This window comes from Gossypium hirsutum, chromosome A03 (assembly GCF_007990345.1).
Source record: "Gossypium hirsutum isolate 1008001.06 chromosome A03, Gossypium_hirsutum_v2.1, whole genome shotgun sequence".
NCBI lineage: Eukaryota > Viridiplantae > Streptophyta > Magnoliopsida > Malvales > Malvaceae > Gossypium > Gossypium hirsutum.
The window spans coordinates 9,720,175-9,743,540 of record NC_053426.1 but is presented as its reverse complement, the minus strand read 5'-3'; the positions used below and the strand labels follow the sequence as shown (position 1 = coordinate 9,743,540).

The 23,366-nt window shown below is 29.8% G+C and overlaps 3 protein-coding genes and 1 pseudogene across 4 annotated transcripts; 1 reads left to right on the top strand and 3 right to left on the bottom strand.

The window, feature by feature from the left end:
• Positions 1-672: 672 nt before the first annotated feature.
• On the bottom strand, positions 673-1,557 carry LOC107887558 (serine/threonine-protein phosphatase 7 long form homolog). Its single transcript, XM_016811812.2, has 3 exons — positions 1,501-1,557; positions 979-1,391; positions 673-847 (listed from the first exon to the last, which is right to left on the bottom strand). The coding sequence occupies exons 1-3, from the start codon at positions 1,555-1,557 to the stop codon at positions 673-675; spliced, it is 645 nt and encodes a 214-aa protein (XP_016667301.2).
• A 6,798-nt stretch (positions 1,558-8,355) lies between these two features.
• Positions 8,356-9,084, bottom strand: LOC107950241 (copper transporter 1-like; annotated as a pseudogene).
• A 2,392-nt stretch (positions 9,085-11,476) lies between these two features.
• Positions 11,477-14,628, top strand: LOC121224595 (ras-related protein Rab11C). Of its 2 annotated transcripts, none has more exons than XM_041108071.1 (3): positions 11,477-11,701; positions 11,812-11,994; positions 13,693-14,628. In XM_041108071.1, the coding sequence occupies exons 2-3, from the start codon at positions 11,830-11,832 to the stop codon at positions 14,176-14,178; spliced, it is 651 nt and encodes a 216-aa protein (XP_040964005.1). In that variant the 5' UTR covers positions 11,477-11,701; positions 11,812-11,829; the 3' UTR covers positions 14,179-14,628. The 2 variants fall into 2 exon arrangements, with proteins under 2 accessions (XP_040964005.1, XP_040964015.1); XM_041108081.1 differs by having other exon boundaries at positions 11,812-12,037.
• Positions 14,629-15,820: 1,192 nt separating this feature from the next.
• Positions 15,821-19,014, bottom strand: LOC107950239 (metal tolerance protein B). The gene is made up of 2 exons (XM_016885048.2): positions 18,511-19,014; positions 15,821-17,116 (listed from the first exon to the last, which is right to left on the bottom strand). The coding sequence occupies exon 2, from the start codon at positions 17,110-17,112 to the stop codon at positions 15,898-15,900; it is 1,215 nt and encodes a 404-aa protein (XP_016740537.1). The 5' UTR covers positions 17,113-17,116; positions 18,511-19,014; the 3' UTR covers positions 15,821-15,897.
• Between the last annotated feature and the right edge of the window lie 4,352 nt (positions 19,015-23,366).

The following is a 23,366-nucleotide window of genomic DNA, read 5'->3' as shown; positions in this document are numbered from 1 at the left end:
AGAGAATTTCTAATTTCAATACCCGTTATAAAAATTGAAGAGGAAGAAGATCCCGAGGAATTGCCAAATTGGATTGTAGAAGATGAATATGAAGAGAATCAAGAATATCTAAATTGGATTGTACAGTATTTCCCAGAGAAAGATACAGGGTCGGAGATGGAAAAAACATATAACTGAATTTAAATGGTTAAATGTAAAGATAAATTTTGTTTATGTATAAAATAAGAACTGAAAAACTATGAGCTTATGAATAAAAAAAATTGCATATTGAGTAATTAAATTTTTTATTTAAGTAGTTTATTTGGTGTTCGAAATTATTTTGAGAAAGTTTGTTTATTTTTTAACAGATTGAGCATTGAAGATGGATAATCAATTTTTCGTATGCGTTTATTTCGATGGAATTATCTTGACAATAACTGTTGGATGCATATTTGAATGTCGGCAATAAATAGCAATGAGATTTAATAGAAATGTCTCGTTGGATGATATGAAGGGAAGGATAAACGCAAAAATTGTTAGACGTTGTGGGAGAAGGATCTCAAAACTTTTCTACAAGTTTCCAGTTTCGACAGATCCCATCAAATTCACTGAAATTGAACTTGTAGACGACGAAGACGTGGAGACAATGATCGCTCTTTACTGTGAGAATGGGAGTGACAAAAATGCACCGATTCATTTATTTGCTGAGTTAGCCGGTATGGAGGAAAATGAAGATCTCACTGCATATGGCATCCGATAAAGAGCCCATGATTGCAACAATATAAGGCATCCGCCCATGTCTACAGCATCAGGCTTTGTCGTCCGACAAAGCTCACGATACAACATAGCTAGAACTGCGGAACCCCAACTATAGAAGCGAACACTACGCAGATCAGCTAACATAAGTAAATACTGGAGATGAACCTTGTTGTTGTTCGAATTGGACATCAGTACACCCCCTATGATATGCATAATGTACGTTCGAGCTCGCACACCAACTCTTCTTCGGTGGCATTATCTGATAAATGCTGAAAATTGGCTTTTAGCCATGTAAATTTCAACTCCGAAAAAGTAGACTCAGCATCGCCGGGCGAGGCTCCTAGTAGGCTATAACAAAGTGCAGCCGGCTCAGCTATCGCACTTACGCCCGTGACGGCATCCCCGTCGATTGGGAGCCCAAACTTTAATGCAACATCCTCCAGAGTGACTATGCACTCCCCACACGGCAAATGAAAAGTGTGGGTTTCCGGTCGCCAACGCTCGACCAATGCGGATATTAAATTGTACCGCAAATCGAACGTCCGGGTCAATGCTGCTAACCCGAATCCAACTAGCTCCAAGTAGGGCATCAGTTGTGCATCTGGGGAATATCTTACACCATTCACCCGGCCCCTTAATATGCGGTACGAGTCCTGACAGTGTTAAATTACAGAAAATAGTTATAATAACATAATTTATTTCCTTAAGTTACGTAGATCTTTTTTTAATGGAACCCTTGGTTAACAAATGACAATATATTACCGCATTATTAACTGTGTCACATATGTGAGAAAGTTCCTTATTGATCAATGAAGCCATTGCGATGCCTGCAATTTCAAAATAAATTTCGGTTATTAATTTTAATGTTTGATAGATTTTAAATATTTATTAGAATAACTTACAAAAAAAATAGCAAACAATTTTTTCGACAACATATGTTTTTTTGCTATACTGTATTAAAAAATTAAATATATCCAACTTAAATACAAATATTTTTATTATTATTTTAAAATGATAATAAGTAAAATATTTTCGTATATTATTTTTTAAAATATATTATTTTCGTATTTTATTTCTTTATATTATTTTAGTACATAATGTTTCAAATGTATTATTTAAGTGTTTTTTTATATTTTTTAATAAATAACCCTGATTTTAGCACTTTATTCGTATTTTTTATTTTTGTATATTATTTTTTAAAATATATTATTTTCATATTATTTTAGCAAAAAATGTTTTAAATGTATTATTTAAGTTTTTTATATTAATTTAATAAAAAACCCTGGCTTTGACACCTTGTTCGTATTTTTTTATTTTCGGATTTTATTTTTTAAATATACTATTTTCATATTTTATTTTTTATATTATTTTAGAAAAAAACTCGTCCGCACCACTTTCCCCAAATTTTTTTTTCGTATTTTATTTCTTCTCGTATTTTATTTTTTCATTAATATATTTTTTAGTATTTTATTTTTTATACTATTTTTTGTAAAAGGTTTAAAACCCATCACATAAAAAATAAAAAATTAAAATAATCAGAATATAATAAGTCAAATAAATTTAAAAAATATATTTAATCAACCTAAAACACACTTAACAAATAAATTACATAAAATAATAACAAAAAAACATTCTTTGCACATAACATGCGTATTACTTCAATGAAAATATAAAATAAATACGAACATACCTTAATATCTCTTCTTAACCAAATAACACCTTGCAAAGAAATAAAAATAAAAATTATATCTGATTTAAATCCAAATCAATCAACAACAATAATAATAACTAAAATAAATAACTTAAACTAACATTAATTACTCAAATTTATAAAAAAAAAAGTTACCTTTTTTTTTTCTTCTTTTTCCTTCCCTCTTCTTCTCCTTCTCTTTTTCTTTTTCTTTTTTCTTCTCTCAAGTGCTGGCCTCCTCCTCCTCCTCCCCTTTTTTTTCTTTCTTCTTCTTCTCCTTCTTTTCTTTTTCTTCTTCTCCTTCTTTGTTCCTGAAACTAAAGCCTTGGGGACCATATATTACGGTCCCTCAAACAAAAAAACAAAACCCCTCTGCATGAGGGGTCAAATCAGCCTGAAAAGGTCACCTGGGCATCGGTGCTGCCTCTGCCAGAGGCAACACTGGTGCCGCTTCTGGCACCCACATCATCTATTTTTTTATTTTTTTTCATTTTCAGCTTTTTTTTCTGTTTTTAGCGTTTTTTTTCACTGTTGATGAGTGTCAGAATTCAGAGTGGTGCTGCCTGTCAGAGTGGCGTGACCACCCTTGTAATACCCTGAAAATCTTTACAGTAATATATTATCCTTGATATAATAAAATAAGGAAATAAAGTGATAAAAAGGGACGTTTTGAGTTATGACAACATTGGGAAGTAAATTATGATATCTTGATTCAGGAAAGGACTAAATTGTAAAAGTCAGAAAAGTTTTGTTGCCTAAGAGTAAACACTCAAGACTTAAGGGGTTAAAGTGTAAATATGAAAAAGTTGAAGGACCAATAGTGTAAATATTTTAAGGGTAGAATGATCTAGAAACTAAGGAAAATGGATAAATTAGGACCAAATTGAATAAGTGAAGAACTATGAGGGACGAAATTGTAATTTTACCAAATTAAATGATGACTCAAGGATGGAATTCTAAAAGATCATGAAGGGCAAAATGGTCAATTAGTAAGAGAGAGAATTCTAGAATGTAATGATTATGTTGATGATATTTTAAATTAATTAATTAGATAAATATTATTTTATTAATATTTTATGAGATATTTAATATTATTTATTATTATTTATTTAGTATATAAGGAAAGAAAGATGAAGAATTTTCATCATCTTTCCTTTCCATGCAAACCAACGTGAGAAAGAGTAAGAAGAAAAGAAGTTTTCTTTCTTTACAATTTAGTCCTTTCACCAAAAATTCATTATTCTCACCTAAAAATTGAAAGAATTTCCATAGCCATCAAGAGAGAAAGATAGCAAGGAGATGATGGGGAGCAAGAATATCAAGTTGGATTCAAGAAATAGAAGCTCGAGGAGAGAGAAAAATCAAGTTAAAGATTGAAGTTAATAAGAAAAGGTAAGAGCATTAAGATTTCAATATATTTTTAAGTCTAATATTGTTGAAAAAGCATGGAATTGATGTTAATGTAGAGTTTTCTTTTATATGGTTCCATGTTTTTGATATATTAGTGAAGGGAAATGAGAGAAAATAATGGGAAATATGGTAGAAAATGGAAATAGGAGTGTTATAAACTTGGTAACCAATATGTTGCACTAAAGTAGTTTTAGACAGCAGTAATAGGCTAACTTTGAAAAATCACCAAAAATGATAGAAACTGAATTAGAAGCTAAGGATGATATGGAATTAAAGCTTATTGAGTCTATTTTTATATAAAATAAATAGAGAAAGTAAAGTAATTTTGTATTCTGAGATATTTATATTTTTGTGAGACTGGTTTAGAATGATTTCAAGATCCCTTGTTCTGACTTGGAAAAATCACTAAAACTTATACAAAAATAATTTTTTTACATACTTTATATGGTTAAATTCCTTAATGAGTCTATTTTTATAAGAAACAAATTATAACATCATTTGAATTCTGTTTAAAGAGATAATTAAACTTTAGTGAAGAGTGGTCAGAACTGTCAAATAGCAAAACAGGGGAGACTTTAATGAATAAACTGTACTAATTGGATAAACAAAAATTCTGAAAATTTTATGGTAAGAAGACATGTGAGTCTAGTTTCAGGAAAATTTAATGTATCTTAATTTCGAGTTCTGTAGCTTAATATATAAATAATTTAGTGACTATGACGCAAATGGACAGTTTTGAATGTACATATAAGTAAATAGTGAAATTATTGAATATGTTACTTGTTGCATGTTATATAAATTAAGGATGTGCAATGGAGAGGAGGAGGAGGAAAATATGTATGAATATTCATCTAGCATGGCTAATTTGCATGTTTTAGGCTTAGGGACTAAATTGAATAAAAGTAAAACTTTATGGGCAATTTTTTAAAAATGTCAAAAATAACTAAATTGCATGAAATAGATTATTTTATTATTTAAATTACAAAATTTAACGAAATTATCAATTCAGTTCAAGATCGGGGGAAAACATGTTTTAGGGATTAAATTGAAAAGTGTTGAAATTGTGAAAATTTTGATATTTTATAGAATTCATGGACTGTTATTGATATGTATGATAATAATAGCTGGAAATAAGGATTAAATTGCAAGAATTTTATTTTCTTGACCCTAAGGATGAAATCGTCATTATTAAAAGTTTAGGGGCAAAATGGTAATTTTTGCCTGGAGCATTAATTAAATGCATTAGAATATGAAATGAATGAAAATGATGATCAAATTTATTTATAAAGATCCGGACGACACAAATACGAGACTTGATCATGGAAAAGAAAATATATCAGAATAATGAAATCATAAACACAAACAATCAATGAGGTAAGTTTGCGTAACTTGAATTGTATTTTTAAACACTTGAAATATGTGGTTATGTAATGAAAATATGATTTTAATATTCAATTTATGATAATTGATGAAATATTGGTAAATACTCGATATAACTTGAAAATAAATCCCTGTTGAATGGAAGGAAAATTCGATGGATCTCTGAAAAGGAATTGACGGTAAAAAGGATCTAGCCCGGACGGGTGATCCTATCCTGATATAGCCCTCCCGAAGAATATGTGGAAAATGGATTTAGCTCGGACGGGTAATCCGAATTAGGGTCTGAATTTAGCCTGGACTGGTAATTCAGATCCAAGCTCATCAGAGTAATTGTCGTTGCAGGGGATTTAGCCTGGACTGGTAATCCCGACAATACTCTATGAGTTTATATTACAGGGGATTTAGCCTGGGCTGGTAATCCCACTGTAAGAATGAGGTTCACGGGAGTGTGCTCTCTGATAGAAAATGTGTAAGACCATGGTTGAAAGATACCATGGCAACCTGATATGAAACGTGTAAGACCATGGTTGAAAGATACCATGGCAACCTGATATGAAATGTGTAAGACCATGGTTGAAAGATACCATGGCAACGTGACATGAAATGTTTAAGACCATGGTTGAAAGATACCATGGCAACGTGACGGGGAAATGAATAAGACCATGGTTGAATGATACCATGGCAACATGACAGAAAATGAGTAAGACCATAGTTGAAAGACGCTATGGCATCATGTCGAAGATAAATAATATCGTGGAAGAGAAACGCCAAGATATCTGTTGAACAACTAATATTCAGGTAATATAACAATTGGTTAAATGAATTGGTTATACAAAATGGTAATGTGAAATGTTTACAGGAATTGGTCATATGGAAATAAATGTACAAAATAGTTGTATGAAATAATTTATAAGATAGATAAATGAAATAAGTATAGGTACATGGAAGTTAAATTATGTTAAGTTTAATACGAACCATTACCGAAATAAATATACCTAAGATATAAGGAAATGATGGTGCATGAAATGTTGATATAATGAAATGAATGATATATGTTATTAAAGAAACAGTAAGAGAATGATATGTATCATGACATGTACATAGGAGATTATCTTTTATATGTTAACATAAGGAAAATATGTAAGTTAAGACGAGTATTAAATTCAAATATGACATATTGAGAAAATAAGAATTTATATGAAATATGTGTAAGTACACTAACAAGTGTTGTTGTTGATGTTTAGGCAAGTGCCAAGCCATTGATTGAATGATAATATATTTATTGATGCATTGAATTGATAAGTATTTAAGTGAATTTTTTTTAGTGATTTGCAAGTGGTAGTAATGCTCCGAAACCCTATTCTGGCAGCGGATACGGGTTAGGGGCATTACAACCCTGAACATACTATTTTGGTAAAAACATTTTATGCTATATTATTTTGAAATTTTTTAATTTTTTTTATACTTCTTTGGTAAAAAACCCAAAGCAACATGAACATTATGATAATTGATATAGTCTCTTATAAGAATGAATTGTAAACTTTGAAATTCCAAATTTAAACATGTTTACAACTAAATTATCTAAAAATAAATTTACAAATTTCATATTATTGATGACAAAATTATTATCATTTACTTCTTATTTTTCAAAAATGATATTAGCTACGTTTTTTACTACTTATTTTTAACCATCATTATAATTTACTACTTATTTTTTTTCTAAACAAATTGTTTACCTTTGATTAAAGGTAAATATATTTACTCAACATTAGAGGTGTTTTCGAATTAATTCCACAAAATTTTGATACTTGAGCTCAACCTGCTCAAAAACTTCATTTTACTGTTTAAAAGTATGATAAAATAAATAAATTTTAATTATAAAAATTATTATGATTAATAAATGGGATTCGCCCATGATCGAAAATACAAAATCCAAACCTTGCCCAAGTGAGTTGCTCAGCACATGTATTTGATGACTAACACCTCACCGTATTATTTTAAATATTATTTATAATTTAAAATGAACTTAAAAAAAATTATTCCATTCCCAATAAAATACATCTATTAGGAAGAAATAATTATATTCTTTAATTTTTATATATTTATTTTCCTTTTCCATTAAGCAATTAAACACGAGTACCGGATAACATTCAAATAAGGAATGTAAACATTCTCCCTTTTTTTTTTTACTTTTTGAGTATTTAGGAAAGTTGCTTTAATTTGATACGCTTTTTTCTACTACCTTTTTGGTCACTTGAAGTAGATAAAAACTATATTTTTTTATTCAATTTTCTTTTTAATCCTTGACCATGCCCTTTGCATGTATGCTAATAGGAAGCATGGATAATAAGGTAGAAGTTCATTACGTTTCTTCTCCTGAAATTTAAATTTTTTTATAAGCTATAAAAATAATTACTTTTGTTTTGTCTCATATTAAATTTATTTAATTAAAAATATATTTTCATCTCAGTAACTGAACATTTAAGTTGGCATTTAAAACTCATTTGGACCGCTATGTAGGGTTGTCATTAGTGAGGTAATGGAATTTAACGGTGAAGTGACTATTTTATAATAAAATGATAACGTAAGTGATTAAAATATAACATTTCAAATATAAATAACTAAAATGTAATCTGAGTTAAACAAAAGTAATTATTTTTATAATTTACTTTTTTTTGTTATGAAAAAAACCAAAGTAAATATATTAAAGATGAAAAGGTCAAAAAATTATTAATCAGTAATAGTATGAGCATGCATGCTCATCGTGTAGCTGGATGTGTCTATATTTGTGCACGAAAACAAGGTGTCCTTGTCCACACTTATTACTGGCACAAAATAAATAGAGACAGTAAACAGTTCGAATAAAGTGATTCTGTTTTGAGAAATTTATAGGTAAATCAAATTGTTTAGACAATGAATATGGATGAATTATGTTATTTCCGTTATATAAAATTATTATTTTATTATTATATATAAGTATGAAAAAGATAAAAATTGAGTTTAGATGAAACTGGTGATAAATGTATTTAACATTTATGGAAAGTATAATGATTATATCAGATTTTATCGAGAATGAAAATAATTAGTGCCATATTTCATTTATATTAAAATTTTAACATAAATTTAAACCCAATTCATAAAGCAATTAGTGCTTCTTAAGCATTGTATGAATTTCATTTTTACCAAATTAAAAATAAATACAGAGCAAAGCCTAGACTAATGATAAAGAGATATGTAAAAGCATAAAAAAAACCATCAATTCTTTTAGTGAGATTAGGTTTAAGAACATAACCCAAAAGAAATAAACCCTAATATTCAACAACTCATAGGAGTAAGATCGGAAGTTTTGGCGGCGGGGACGGTGGTGGGGTTTTTGTTAAAAACTCGACTGCCAAACAAGAAAAAACCCAGAGAATGGCCAGCCACGGCGGCCAAGAAAACGCCACCGTTGAAAGACATGATAGCCAACCCTCAGAGCATGCAACAAAGTCTGAACCAGACCGGCGGTCACGTGGTGGATCGAACCGGATTTCGTCAACCGAGAGTGAGAAATCCCCTCCACCATGAAAGCAAGCATGAAGACAGCTATGAGGGCCAAGACATACATGCCGGTTCTGGTTCCGGGCCAACCGGAGAAGAGAATTTGGGTGTTGCTGCCCCAAAAGAAGGTCATATGCATCATCATCTTACGGTGGTTCATCAGCGTCATGCCGTCGTCTGATGAGTTGTGCATCATCATGCCATGCGTATGATCATCATTCAACTTCTCCATGGATGTTACTTTTAAGCCTGGATACCTGGGAGTAGGGAAGTGTGTTAAGGTTTTAGTGAGATGGTAGAATCTCTTATAAATTTGCTCGGTTTATACAGGATGTTGCTGTTACGTAAACTGATAGTCCATTACACGTTTTCATGTTTTTCATGAGTATATAGTACATAAGTTAATTCAGGTTAAATTTAGTTTTAGATTTTTTTTATACAACCTCTCTTTGATTCATTAAATTGGTGTTGTTATATTGATAATAATCTTTAGGGATAATAATGGAATGGTGAGAGGGGGGTCAATATAAATTTGTGTTCTCTTATACGGTAATAATGTTTAAGGATAGTAATGGATAAGTGAAAGTGGAGTGAATATTACTAAATTCATCACTACTTCATAGTTAGAACGATTTATTTCACCTCTTACTCTACTCCACTATATAAATGTATAATATTAAAAATTACTATCATTTCCATAGATGTTGGATGCATACATCTCTACTTACTTTGTTTCAGTTCAATTTAATTTTTGCCAATTATCTTTAATATTTTCAATCTTTTAAATTGAAGTAAATATTTAAACATAACTCTCTAACAAAACATTTAGTTGGTACCAATTTTGTTTTATATTTAATTGATATTTGAATTTGTATTTTGTCACTAATGTTGGTATCTCTACACTAACACCGTTAGTTTATGTTGACGTAGCATTGATGACCAATTCTATAATCACATTTCAGCATGATCGAACTCACGTCCTTTTACATTAATAACAATGTCAACACAAACTGAACTAAAACTCAATTGACACTTTGCTTATTAAATTATACAGGATAAGAAAATGTTTTGTCAGGCATATATATATATATATATTTATGAAAGTAATTTCCAGGTCTTATATGATATAGATTAGATTAAATTACTCTATTTATTATTAAATGTATAAATTTAATTTTTATTATTAATATAATAAAATATCAAATTTTAATAGAGTTAAGATTTACTATTTATAAAATGATGTCAATTTATTTTCATTTGCAGTTTAATTTTAAATAAAATAATTATAAACAATTTATTTTCATTTGTAATTTAACTTTAAATTAAAATAAATTATAAAAATTATAAAAATATTAATTCTGTTATAAAATAAATGTTAACTCTAATAAAATTTAATATTATTTAATTTTTTAATAGTATAACATTAAATTGAAACATTTAATATTAAAAGGATTAATTTTATCCATGTAGTTTCACCTATTAATTTAGCTTATTTTATTGATTTGGTCCATCAACCTATTTTATTATTCAAAAAAACATTAAAACATATATTTAAATTTAAATTTTTAAAATTATTTAAACTGAATTTAGACTAAACTTCACTCAAAATATAAAGGAATAAATACCAAAATTATACATAAATTATGGTTTAATGTGCAATTATATACATGAATTTTGATTTTATGCAATTTTATACATGAAATTTTGATTTGATCCAACTTTTGTAAATTATTAACACAATTATTGATATAACATCATCTTATGTTTTTATATTGCATACATAAATAATTATATTTATTCAATATAAAAATAAATTTATGTATTTATTTCTTTAGATGTGTATGATTAAATCAAAATTAAAGTTTCAAGTATATATTTGAACCACAATTAAAGTTTTACGTATATAATTACACCAAATTAAAATTCATGTATACAATTTGCACATTAAATCAAAGTTCATGTATAATTTTGAGATTTATTCAAAATATAAAAGGAATAAATACTAAAATTATACATAAACTTTTATATCATTTGCAATGTTATACATCAGCTTTAATTTTATGTACTTGTATACATCAAAATTTAATTTTGATTCAATTTTCACGTTTCACTAATGTTGTTATTTATGTGGCACAATTTTCCGTCATGTGGAAATTATTAAAATGACATTTTATTAGGTTAAAATATACAAATAAATTTAAATTATTTTCATTTATATTAAAAAAATAGGTTTCCTAAGGGAAAATAAGAAACCCTGTTTCTAAATGTCTTTATTTTTCTAATCAAGGCGGAAATAATTTAAATTTATTTGTTTGTTTTTAAATATATTAAAATACCATATCAATAATTTACACATTATTTAATGAAAAATTATACCATATAAACAAAATTTGATGTATAGAAATACACTAAATCAAAATAATATATAATATTACAAATATTATTAAAATTTATATATTTATCCTTAAATAAAAAAATTATTCAAACCTAACACAAAATGAAGCGGTTGGCTGCCCAATCTGTGTAGAAGTCTAGGCAGATATTTTGAGTGTCATGGTAAGTCGCTAGCATCCATCCACTGCCGCAGCATAACGGCAGCCATGCTAGCCTGATTCTATTCAAATTTGGCCTTTTTCACATAATTGCAACTTAAACGGCACCGTTCCACCTTCATTCCCTCACCAAAAGGCAAGCACCGTATCTACCTCTCTATGTACACACACGTATATATAATTTCAAAAATCAAAATCAACCCCCCCCCTTTTTCCTGGTCCCATTTTCCATCATCTCTCAAATGGTCATCGTTTTTTCCGTTTCCTTTCATTCGATAATTCATCTTTTTTCTTAATTTTCATTTTAAAAAAAACTTCAGTATAATTTCTCCACAATTATCATTGTTTTTTTTTTGTTGAGAATTTTATCTCCTTGATCTATCCACTCCTGGTAAGTTCAATCGCTTCCGGATCTCTATCCTCCTGCTCCTCTTCTTCTTCTTCTTCTTCTTCTTCTTCTTTTTCTCAGTTTTTTGATTAATTGATATTTGGATCTTGCAGGTTTAAGAGAGAAGAGAAATGGCGCATAGAGTAGATCATGAGTACGATTACCTTTTCAAGATCGTGTTAATCGGCGATTCTGGAGTTGGAAAGTCGAATATTCTCTCTAGGTTCACAAGGAATGAGTTCTGTTTGGATTCTAAATCCACTATCGGCGTCGAGTTCGCTACTAGAACCCTCCAGGTTTATCATAGTTTCAATCAACTCATCTTTCGTTCATCTTCATGTATGTTTTCCTTTTCTTTTTCCTGCTGAAAATTAATTGTTCAGGAAGTTTCTAGAATTTTGACTGATAATTATGTTGTTTTCTTTAAAGGGATAATTAACTTGTTGCTATCTGAATGACTGATTTAATTTCGGAAAATTTTGCATGATTAAGTTGACTGTGAACTTTATGTTAATTAATTGCATTATTAGTCTTTTTAAAAAAAAATTGCATAATTAGTATCTTAAAAAGTTATTTCAGTATAATTTCATGACGAATCCGATTGCCTTCTCTTGGACTCTGACTATAAATTTGAAAGTTCATTTTTTTAATACAAAATTTAGAAGTTCATTTTGAAAGCGATGTAGCCAGCTAAGAAAAAAGATAATCAGATAGTGATGATCATCGAGGGCGCTTTAGCGTTGTAGTTGAGTTCAGGGGTTCGATTTATGTGTGTTTTTAGTAGACCCGGTAACAGAGGATATAATCACAGTAACACGAGTACAATATAAAAAATAATAATTAAAAAAATGATACAAAGAACACATGGAAAAAAAAACATAAACACTATAGGAATACACATACCTGTCAAAATTTTTATAACACATTGCAAACTAAAATACGATTATAACACGAATGACCAAAACTAAATTTTTGTAACAAGTTCAATAAGTTCAGAGGGTTCATTTTACTATTTTATTTGTCATGCTACCAAAAATTGGAAGAGCTAGATGATTTTTATTTGTCATGCTACCAAAAATTGGAAGAGCTAGATGATTTTTCTTTTTTGTTAGTGATAAAACAACTCTCTCTCTCCCTCTGTTGTCAGACTATTTTTTCTTAATTGAAAATTAAGTTATTATATTAACCCAAGCTGTTGTCACGCTGTTTATTGGTTAAATTTTGCTATTAGTCCTTATTCTATGTTTAAGTTGCTGATTTAACCATTGTACTCTAATTTAGTAAATTTTAGTCATTGTTCGATTCGTGTTCTAAAATTTCAATCGTGACCCAAACAGTAGCTGTAAAACTCGTTAGGTTAAATTTTACCATTAATCATGTTGAATTTAGTCTATGTTTTTCAATTTGATCATTTTTAGTTTCTTTACTTTTTGTATTTTGAAATTTCTAATCTAGTAGTCATTAAATCCATTAACTAAATTGACATGGCATATTTGTGAGTATTATGTCAAAATAACAAGCTAACATATACACATAGGATGATATATTGGCCACTTAAGATTTTGAAAATAGCAAAATTTAGCTTAAATGGATTTAACAGCTACCGCTTGGTCAGAATTGAAGTTTCAAAATTCGATTAGTATATGATTAAAAATAATCAAGTTAAGAGTACAGTAACTAAATTCATAGTTTACACATAGTACAAAGACTAATTGTAAAATTTGACCCTGTTTTATTCCCTGTTATCTCAATAATAGGAAACATATTATATGTGCTCATGATATAATTGAGTATTTGATTCATGAAAAGACCAAACATTCTTTTGTTGGCTAGCTTGTCTTTTTAGATTTATTAGAACCCTGTCATATGATCCCAAAACTTTCAGGTGCATGAACCATTTGCACTTGTTAATTAGTATCATGGTAATGCAATTTTGTAACTAATTGGCTTTGTTTGTGTTATGTAATAAATTTCTAATAATTTTCATGATTTAGGTTGAGGGGAAGACTGTTAAGGCCCAGATTTGGGATACGGCAGGTCAAGAGAGATATCGAGCTATCACTAGTGCTTACTATAGAGGAGCTGTTGGCGCTCTTCTTGTCTATGACATAACTAAGAGGCAAACCTTTGATAATCTTCAAAGGTGGTTGCGGGAGTTGAGGGACCATGCAGATTCTAACATTGTCATCATGATGGCTGGAAACAAATCCGACTTGACTCATCTCAGAACAGTTTCTGAGGAGGATGGTCAAGCTCTGGCTGAGAGGGAAGGCCTTTCATTTCTCGAGACGTCGGCGCTGGAAGCAACCAACATCGAGAAGGCATTCCAAACCGTATTGAATGAGATCTACCATATCATTAGCAAAAAAGCATTGGCAGCCCAAGAAGCAGCCGCGAGTACCTCGGTTCCGAGCCAAGGAACCACCATTAATGTCATGGATGCGTCAGGGAGCACTAAGAAAGTATGCTGTTCTACATGAAAAAAGAAACGGGAAGTTAAAAATATTTAGTAGCAAGCAGGCCTTTTTCTTTTCTCTTTTTAATGATTATCATCTTTTGGCTGAGAGAAGAAGCATGTAGAATACATAGCTTTTGTTTCAAAACAACCATATTGTTTGTTAGTAGCATGGAAATGCCGGCTTATACTAAGCTCTTTTTCTCAACATGTACTCTCCTCAAAAGTGGAAGTTGGAAGATTGGGTGGGGAGTTACTATTAGAAACAAAGAAGCGTAATTGGCTTTATTTGATCGGTGCGTCTCCTTGTAGACATTTTCTATATTTTAACTTTCATAATTGTGAGTATCTCAGTTCCAGATCGGGTAAATTTAGTCAGGATGATTTTTAGTTCAAAGTCATTTGATTTGTCGGTTGGACTTTTTGTTATGAGTACCTTGTCATCCAAATTTGATAGATTGGTAAGTTAAGATCATTTTATGTTATTCATTTAGATTATTTTGAGATTAGTTTGTTTTTTAAGTTTTCTTTGAGCTCGAGTCATTTGAGAAGGAAAAATTGAAAACTGGCTCGATTCAAGATGTTTGGACAGTTTATGCAAGTTAAAAAAAATTGTAGTTCAACCGATCTAAATTTTATTTTTATGGTATAAAAATAAATATTTTATAAAATAGTGAAAAATGGTTTTAAAATTTTACATAAAAAATGTTTTTTTTTCTAAATTTGTATAAAAGTTGATTCTTTTTTATTTACTTAAAAAAATTATTATTTTTTAAAAATATTTATTAAAATAATTTTGAAACTTTGCCAAACAATATTCAAGTCATAAAAACAAAGTTCATAAATTGAACAATTCAAAAAGTCTAAAAACTTTAATCAAACCGAACGAATATTATTTTTACATTTTGAGAGGGTTTGATTGGTTTAGATTAAACCTGTTCATGAGCTGGGCTGCTCATTCAAAAGTTGAGAGCAAAAATATTAAGTTCAAAATTGAGTTTGAGTAAAAAAAAAGTCCATTTAAAATATGAGTTAGAGTTGAACATTCAAAGTCCAAACTTGGTTCCGCCTGTTTTTAAGTTTACAATATTTTATATTATGTTATTTTTATATATTATACAATTTATAAGTAATATATAACACTACTATGATGTAAATATAAAAAATATATATATCAAAGTTCAATAAACAAAAAAATATTAAATTATTAAATTAAAATAATATAAATATACTTTTAATTTAAAATATATATATGTGGACTTAAATGGGCTTGGATTAGTCATTTATAAATATGAGCGGACTTGAATAAACATAAAATGTGTTAATATTATGCTTATGTCCGACCATAAACCCTTGTAGTTTAGATTGAACAAATTCTAGTATTCAAATTGGATGAAGTAATGAAATTGAATATCTGGGTTCTTGTCAATTTTGACTAGTTAAGAATTAGAAAGGTTCATATAGACCTTTGACTGAATCCAGTTGCAGTCCAAATAGAGCTTTGACAGAATTCAGTTGCAGGTCGTTGACTAGTTCAAATGGAAATAAAATTAGGTCAAGAAAGACAAGAAGGATGTGCAAGGAATTGCAACCGGGAAGATGGTAACAAATAGGAATTAACCATCTCGGTCCATTTGAGCTTCTAACGGGGAAAATAATCTAGTTGATAAGCATAAACCTAGAAGGATCATCTCATAACATCAGATCTTTCCAAAGTCATTCACTGATTTAAATTTACAATCTCCTATAACTGCTCGATTTGTACAGTTATGTGATGAATTTTATATGTACTCTCACAGTAATCCCTGATCTTGCTAATCATCTCTTTAGACTCGAACCCTGGCTTTGCGACTACATGGCAGGACAATACAAGTTTCCCAACAGTTATTGCCCATACATGGAGGTCGTGAACGCTTTCAACCCCATTGATACCCTTGATACCGTCTTCCACCATATCGATATTAATGTCTCTCGGCGTCCTTCCCATCAATATATCGAAAACATCTCTAAGCATGGGGAGGGTGGTACTTAGTGCAAAGGTGGAGAAAATGAGGGTACACAGAAGATCAACGATTAGCCAATTTGGTTTTAGCCAAATAACAGCTCCCGCAATCATCACCCCGACAGATTGAATTAGGTCGGCCATGACATGCAAGTAAGCTCCTTGGAGATTTATGTTCAAGATCTTTGTCTTCAGAGTACTTGTTACTAGACTAGTTTCATCTTCCTTGGTTAAATCGCATGGTTTACCACCCTCATGGTCATGATGTTCATGGTGTTGGTCATGCAGGTGTTCGTGGTGGTGGTGGTGGTCATGCAAGTGTTCATGGTGGTGGTGGTCATGCAAGAGTTCGTCGTGGTGGTGATCGTTCCCGAAAACATGGTGACTGTGATCATGACCCAGCCAAAGGACTATAATCAAGTTGATAAAAAATCCAAATGCAGCAATTGCAAACATGAGTGCCCCATCTACCTTCTGCTTGTCATGGAGAAGTCTGCTGAGCGCTTCATAAATTAAGAGTGCAGATACTAGCCATATAAGCTGCACGGATATAAGAGCACCCAAGACCTCAAGACGGCTGAATCCAAAAGAATGATTTGATGTTGCCTTCCATGCTGAAGCCCAGACAGTGAAAAGAGATATGGAGAATCCGGCAACATCTGTGAGCAAGTGGGCCGCATCGGTCAAAACCGCAAGGCTATTGGCTTTCATTCCACCGACAATCTCTACTAACATAACCACAAGATAGAAAATGATAAGCCCGGAAAGTTGGGATGCCGACTTCTGTCGTTCCTTTGATTCCAAAGTTATGTTTTCTTGCCTGGAAGTAGAAACAGAGAAGCATTTCAACTCTGCTGGAATTAAAATGATATTACTTTCTTCGGACACCAATGCTAACGGCATGTCAGTTTTCTTTTGATCCTTAGATCTCAAAATGGGGGCCCTTTCATGATCCATCCTCCTGCACAACAGGAACATTAATTGAGTCAAACAAATAAAGAAGAAGATGAAAATAAGACCCCTTACACAGGAACTGTAATTTCAGAACTGCTAAATCCATTTGTGATTAAATAACTTATATCGACAGAGTCTCAGAGGAATCAACTGACTCCTACATGTTTCACGATTTTAACTAAATGGAAAATTTTTCCGAGCTTCACGCACAGTCAGAACTTTTATATAAACAGGACTGAACAATCAAAGAATTATCAATATACACATTATCCCTAAGCTGAAAAACCTACGCATATCACATTAAACACAATATAGCTCACACAAACTAAACCCCATGCCTTCTAAATTAAATGTAAAAGGCATATATCACTTTACACACAATACAGCTCACAAACTAAACCGAAAACCCAATGCATATTGATATCCACCTCTACAAGGGCATAAAGGATCAGACAGGAAAATCAGTTTTCACCCTTCAGTTACTTCTTGAGTCACTTTTCGAAGTATCATAACATGCCAATATCACCAAAAGAAGCCTTTAATCCTTTATTTATACATCCATCTTCCCATTAGTTAAAACATTGCTCTTTTCAACTTCTCAACTCTATAATAGAACCACTATGGAGTGGACTTATCGTTTACCCTCGTTGTGCCAAGCTAAACAAAATTTCGAAGGTAAATTGAGGCATTGTAATCCTAAATGCATATGCAGTCAACTTTTACTTTTCAACAGCAATCATTTATTAAGGCTTTTTCTTTTTCGGTTTCTTCCTGTTCCTTAACTTCACTATCTCCCCCAAGTCAATGCATAAAACCCCAAGTATGAAATTGGTACATCTAAGGTACTAAGTTGGTTCATTCAAAGTTGACAATTTCATATATTCGAAAAAAAGAAGTTGACAGTTTCAGCATATAAAAACAAACCCTAGCTAGGCAAGTATTGGCCACAAGATTCAAAATCCATACACAAGCACACAAAAATAATAATAATTTGGATTTTAATAACATAATTGTGATAGAACAAATCTAAATGTAATACTTTTTCAACTTTAAATGCCTACATAGTGATGAATTTGGTATATATATATCTATATATATGCGAATTTGGAATTAATACTTCATCCCTATTAATAAAATTTCCCCTTTCTTATTCCAGAAAAAAGAAAAAAAAAAGCTATGATCGTAGCTAAGATTCAAGAGAAAGCATCAAGAATCACCGGTTGTGACCTATTGATCGGGTATTCATTTTCTCAAGAATAGCTTGGGTTTGAATCACAGTTGCACAAAAAAAAACATCAAATTTGAACAAAAAAATCAAATACCCATTTCAGAAAATCGCAATAGAAACCCAAAACACATAAAAACAACAGAATAAACAAGTAAAAAGTGCGATAAATTTACCAGAGAACCAGAGCTGAAGGAAGGGAAAAAAAGAGCAGGTGCCCGAATATGAATGGAGACAATTCTTATCCCATGAATTGGGGGAAATAAAAATTTATTTAAAAAAAAAAGGAAAGATCGGATGTGAGAATCAGCTACGTAGACATGGACATATTTAAAATTAATGACTATAACAAGTTTCCATGTATAATTTTAATAAAAAATTTCTATCTCATAAGACGGCAGATTTTGAGGGCCGTCTTTGATAGAAGAAAAAAAAATCCTATAAAAAAAAGTGTGTATTTATTAATTTAATTTGTTTAAATTACAAATTTAAAGAGATTTCACTTTTTGGGTTCGACAGAAAATGGAGGAAAATTTAGTTTTGAAGGCGATTGAAACGGAAATTTGGTGAGCAAAGTGCTGTCACTTGTGAAACAAAATCCAACAGTTCCAACAAATAATTTTAGCTTCTTTCTTGTGAGAATTTTAATTTGGAAGTATGCCTCTGCTAAGACTTCAATCATTCCACACCCTCACTCTCGTCAACATTAAATTACTTCCCATAATTAACTTCTGTTAAATTTTTGGCTTATTATAGCATTTAGTACCTCAACTTGATATTTTTTTCCTAATTTGGCACATTGGTCCAATTTGATACCCGAATTTGACATTTTTTTTCCTAATTTGGTACCTAAACTTGATACTTTTTCCTAAGTTGACACTTAATCTTTTTTGGATCCAATTTGGTACTCAACTTGACTCTTTTTCCTAATTTGACACTTAATCATTTTTTTGTTCTATTTGGTACTTCAACTTATCAAACATTTTATAAATTACTCCAATATACTAACAATGTTATTTTTTTTATGAGGTATAACAAGAAAAAATTTAACAATCGTTAGTGTTTTGCATAATTCGTATAACATTTAATAAATTTAGGTACCAAATTGAACCTAAAAAAAGTTTAAGTACCAAATTAGGAAAAAAACCAAGTTTAGGTACCAAATTAAGAAAAACTGAAGTTTAGGTACCAATTTGGGCCAAAAAAAGTTTAGGTACGAAATTAGAAAAAAATGTCAAGTTCAAGTACCAAATGTTATATTAAGCCTAATTTTTTTATTAAATTCAGGTTTATTACAATATTACTTGTTTTGTTATATGGTCATCAAGGGTAAAAATATCATGGAGGCCTTTATACTAAGAGTCAGAGTGCATTTTATCTCCTCTGCTCAATTGAATTGGATTTTTTATCTAACATACAAGGAGTAATTTGCTCTTTTTTTTTAAGTATAGTAGGCAAAATGCAATCTGACTCCTAGTACAGGAGCTTTCATAATACTTTAACTGATATCAAGTGAATATTTTTTTATCTAAAAAACAAATTTAATAGAAAATCTTCAATAATATTTATTATTAATTTTGAATTTTGAAATATAAGAAATGTAAAGCGAAAAAATTAGTAAAATTACTAATTTCCAAATTTGCACTGAATATAGAAACCGTATATAAGAAGTTATCTTAAACATTTAACTTATGCAAATATTGTTTAAATTGTTAATTGCTGTTATGTTTTTGTAGGTTGTGATGGAAAATGTTATTAGCATCATCAACCACACATACTCTAGTACTTGAGGTTGCTAACCTTATATTTTCATTTTGTATTGTTTTAATGTATTCATCTCCCTTGTTTAAGGGAAGGATTTTGGTATGTTTACTGTGTATCAACAATCAACAACATCATCACAACTAGCAATTCTTATCTCTTAAACTTCAACACCTTCAAGGCCAACATCGCAACCAACATTTACAAGACCACTAGTAAGGTTGTAAATGAACTAAGCTTGAATAAACGAACTTTTGTCTATGTTCATTTATATATTTTTAAGTTTATTTATGTTTAATAATAATTTTAAATTTGTTTTTGTGTTCATTTATTCAAAATTATATGTATTTGTGTTTGTTCATTTAAGTTGAACAAACATATTTGTGAATATATAATTGAACATGTTCACGAATAATAAACAAATAACAAAGAAATAAACATATATATATATTTAGAAATGAAACAATCACAAATAGATATTAATAACTACATTATAAATAAATGTAATAAGTAGACAAATAATAATGTCTTTATTGATATATAATAATCGAACTATAAACAAGATTCAAACAATTTATTAAATGAGTTTTAAACGAATATAAATGAGTATGTATTGTTCATGAACATAAATGAATTGAGCACATATTATTCATGTTCAATTCATTTGATAAACGAGTCTTAAAATCTTATTTATGTTTGTTTATTTAGCTTGATAAACAAGTAAAAATCAAACTAGTCATAAACTGTTCATAGAATATTGTAACACTCCTCACTCATCCCAATGTATGACAAGACTGGGAGACATTACTAGAAAACTATCATGCTTTGTACAAATTTTTTTTCTTTTATGAAAACATTCATTTAATGAGGTATTATAACTTAACCATATCAATTTTAACATTTGAAAACATATTTAAATTTGTTTGAATCGTAAAACAAGTATTTAAGGCCCTTTTATTTAAAACGATATTCTGTTGTGAGGAGTTGAGGGATTTGACAAATGCTTGAACTTCAAAATATTTAATTAAAAACTTAAGAACTGTTGGAATATTTTCAAATATTTAAAAATGGGGGGAGATTGTTGGAACATTTTCAAATATTTATAGTGTCACAATAACTATAAATGAATGGGTGTAATTAATCAAAAGATAAATCTTTTGGTCATTGGTTAAAAGTTATATCATTTGATTTTTAAAAAAAGAATTATAACTATTCAAACAATATTACTTGAATAGTTATACAATTAGATGAATAATTATTATTTTATTTATTCATAAAGACATCTATTAAAAAATGTCTTTATGAAGAGGCATGAAAATTCCTATAAATAGGAATGAGATTTCATTTGAAAACTACACCAACAAATTCTAAAATTCTTTAATTCCTTCCTTCATTTTTTAATATTATTAGATTATTCTATATAGTATTACTGCAGAGATCCTTTGTAGAAATTGAGTTTCTTATTATACATTGCTCAGTGGACTAATCTCGTCAGTGCAAAACATAAATAATCATTGGCTTCATTGTATCCTCAAGGTTAATTTTCTTGAAACTCTTCTACACAACGAATATAGATGGGGGCGGATATAACCTTAAAGATAGTGGCTTAAAATACACATTTGAACCTTGTCCTATTTCTTCTTTTTCTGTTCTAGTTTCATCTGTGTGTTCAAGATTTTCCCTACCGGAGATTTGTACTAACAATTTTAAGGTTATATTTCATGATGACTACCACAACACATGAAAGTGAAACGTTAAGGAATTATAGGACAAATTGGAGACAAGATACATGACCGAAGATGCTTCAAGTAAGAAATTTCTTTTCAGTCGTTTCAATAATTATCAAATGGTTGATGGTTGTTCTGTTATGGAACAATTTCATGATATTGAAAAATGGTGAATCAATTTAAGCAATATGATATGAAAATGGATAAAATGATTGTTGTATCCTATATAATAAACAAATTCCCTCCATCTTGGAAAGACTTTAAAAGAAGTCTAAAATATAAGAAAGAGGAAATATCTCTTAAGGCTTCGGCAAATCATTTTCGTATTGAAGAAGAATATCGAAAGCAAGACCATAACCTAAACTTTGAACATGCAAAAGTGCATGTTACAGAGGAAGTACAGACTACTAAACCATCCAAGAGAAAGTTCAAACAGACTGATAGAGCACCTAAGTTCAAAAAGAAACAAAAGGGCTCATTCTACCATTGTGGTAAGCCAAGATATTTCAAGAATGAATGTCAGTTTTAAAGAAGAAGCCATCTTCTAAGGTTGATAATAACGAAAAGTTCGTTGCAATGATATCTGAAATTAATATAGCACAAGATAATAATACATGGTGGATTGATATTGGAGCAATCAAACATGTGTGCAAAGAATACTTCTAGACAATTTCAATCAATTTAATACTTCTAGTATTCAATTTAATCCACATTTCATATTTATACAAAATTACTATTTTACCCTTAACATTTTAACTTTTCACAATTTAGTCCTTAAGCTCATAAATTGAAATTTATTCATTTTAATCCTCCATTGAAGCTAGCTGAATTTCTTAGGGACTTATACCAACCCAAATAAACCATCATGTCATAAACTTAACATGAATTTTTACTATTTTCACAAACCAATCCTTAAATGCAAATTTCATAAAAAATCACTTTACAAAACTTGTTTATTTCTCAACAAAGATTCATAATCTATCAATTAACATCAACAAGCATTCAAGAACATTCATTTCATAACCCTCAACCTTTAATAATTTTCCAAATTGACCCTCGGGCTAGCTAGATTAAGCTAAACGAATTCAAAAACATAAAAATCATTGAAAACGGTGCTTGAAAATCATACCATGCAAGTAAAATTCAAAAAAAAGTTCTCTCCCCCCTTCAATGGTGCATTCAACCAGGCAAGAAGAAGAAATGAAAAGATGACAACATTGTTTCATCTTTTCTTTACTAATTTTCTTTTTAATTACCTAATTACCATTTTAACTTTATTACTTATTAAAATTTACAACAAAACCTTGTCCATGCACATCCACTATCACTTTAATTGGTCTATTTACCATTCAAGTCCTTTAGTTTAAAGTTTCATATCCATTTCACCCTTTTAACTAATAAAACTCAACTTTTTTACCTTTTATGATTTAGTCTTTTTCATTTAAGTAACTACTTAAACATCAAAATTTTTTAACAAAATTTTAAAACGACCTTAATATATTCCCATAGACATTAAAATAATATAATAATAATAATTTGCTCAT

Excerpts from the sequence above, each read along its gene's own strand:
- LOC107950239 (XM_016885048.2), bottom strand. The coding sequence starts at position 17,112 with ATGGATCATGAAAGGGCCCCCATTTTGAGATCTAAGGATCAAAAGAAA.
- LOC107887558 (XM_016811812.2), bottom strand. The coding sequence starts at position 1,557 with ATGGCTTCATTGATCAATAAGGAACTTTCTCACATATGTGACACAGTT. Across the intron at positions 1,392-1,500 it reads GTGACACAGTTAATAATGCG|GACTCGTACCGCATATTAAG; the intron begins GTAATATATTGT and ends TAACACTGTCAG. Across the intron at positions 848-978 it reads GATAATGCCACCGAAGAAGA|TTGGGGTTCCGCAGTTCTAG; the intron begins GTTGGTGTGCGA and ends TCGCTTCTATAG.
- LOC121224595 (XM_041108071.1), top strand. The coding sequence starts at position 11,830 with ATGGCGCATAGAGTAGATCATGAGTACGATTACCTTTTCAAGATCGTG. Across the intron at positions 11,995-13,692 it reads TCGCTACTAGAACCCTCCAG|GTTGAGGGGAAGACTGTTAA; the intron begins GTTTATCATAGT and ends TTCATGATTTAG.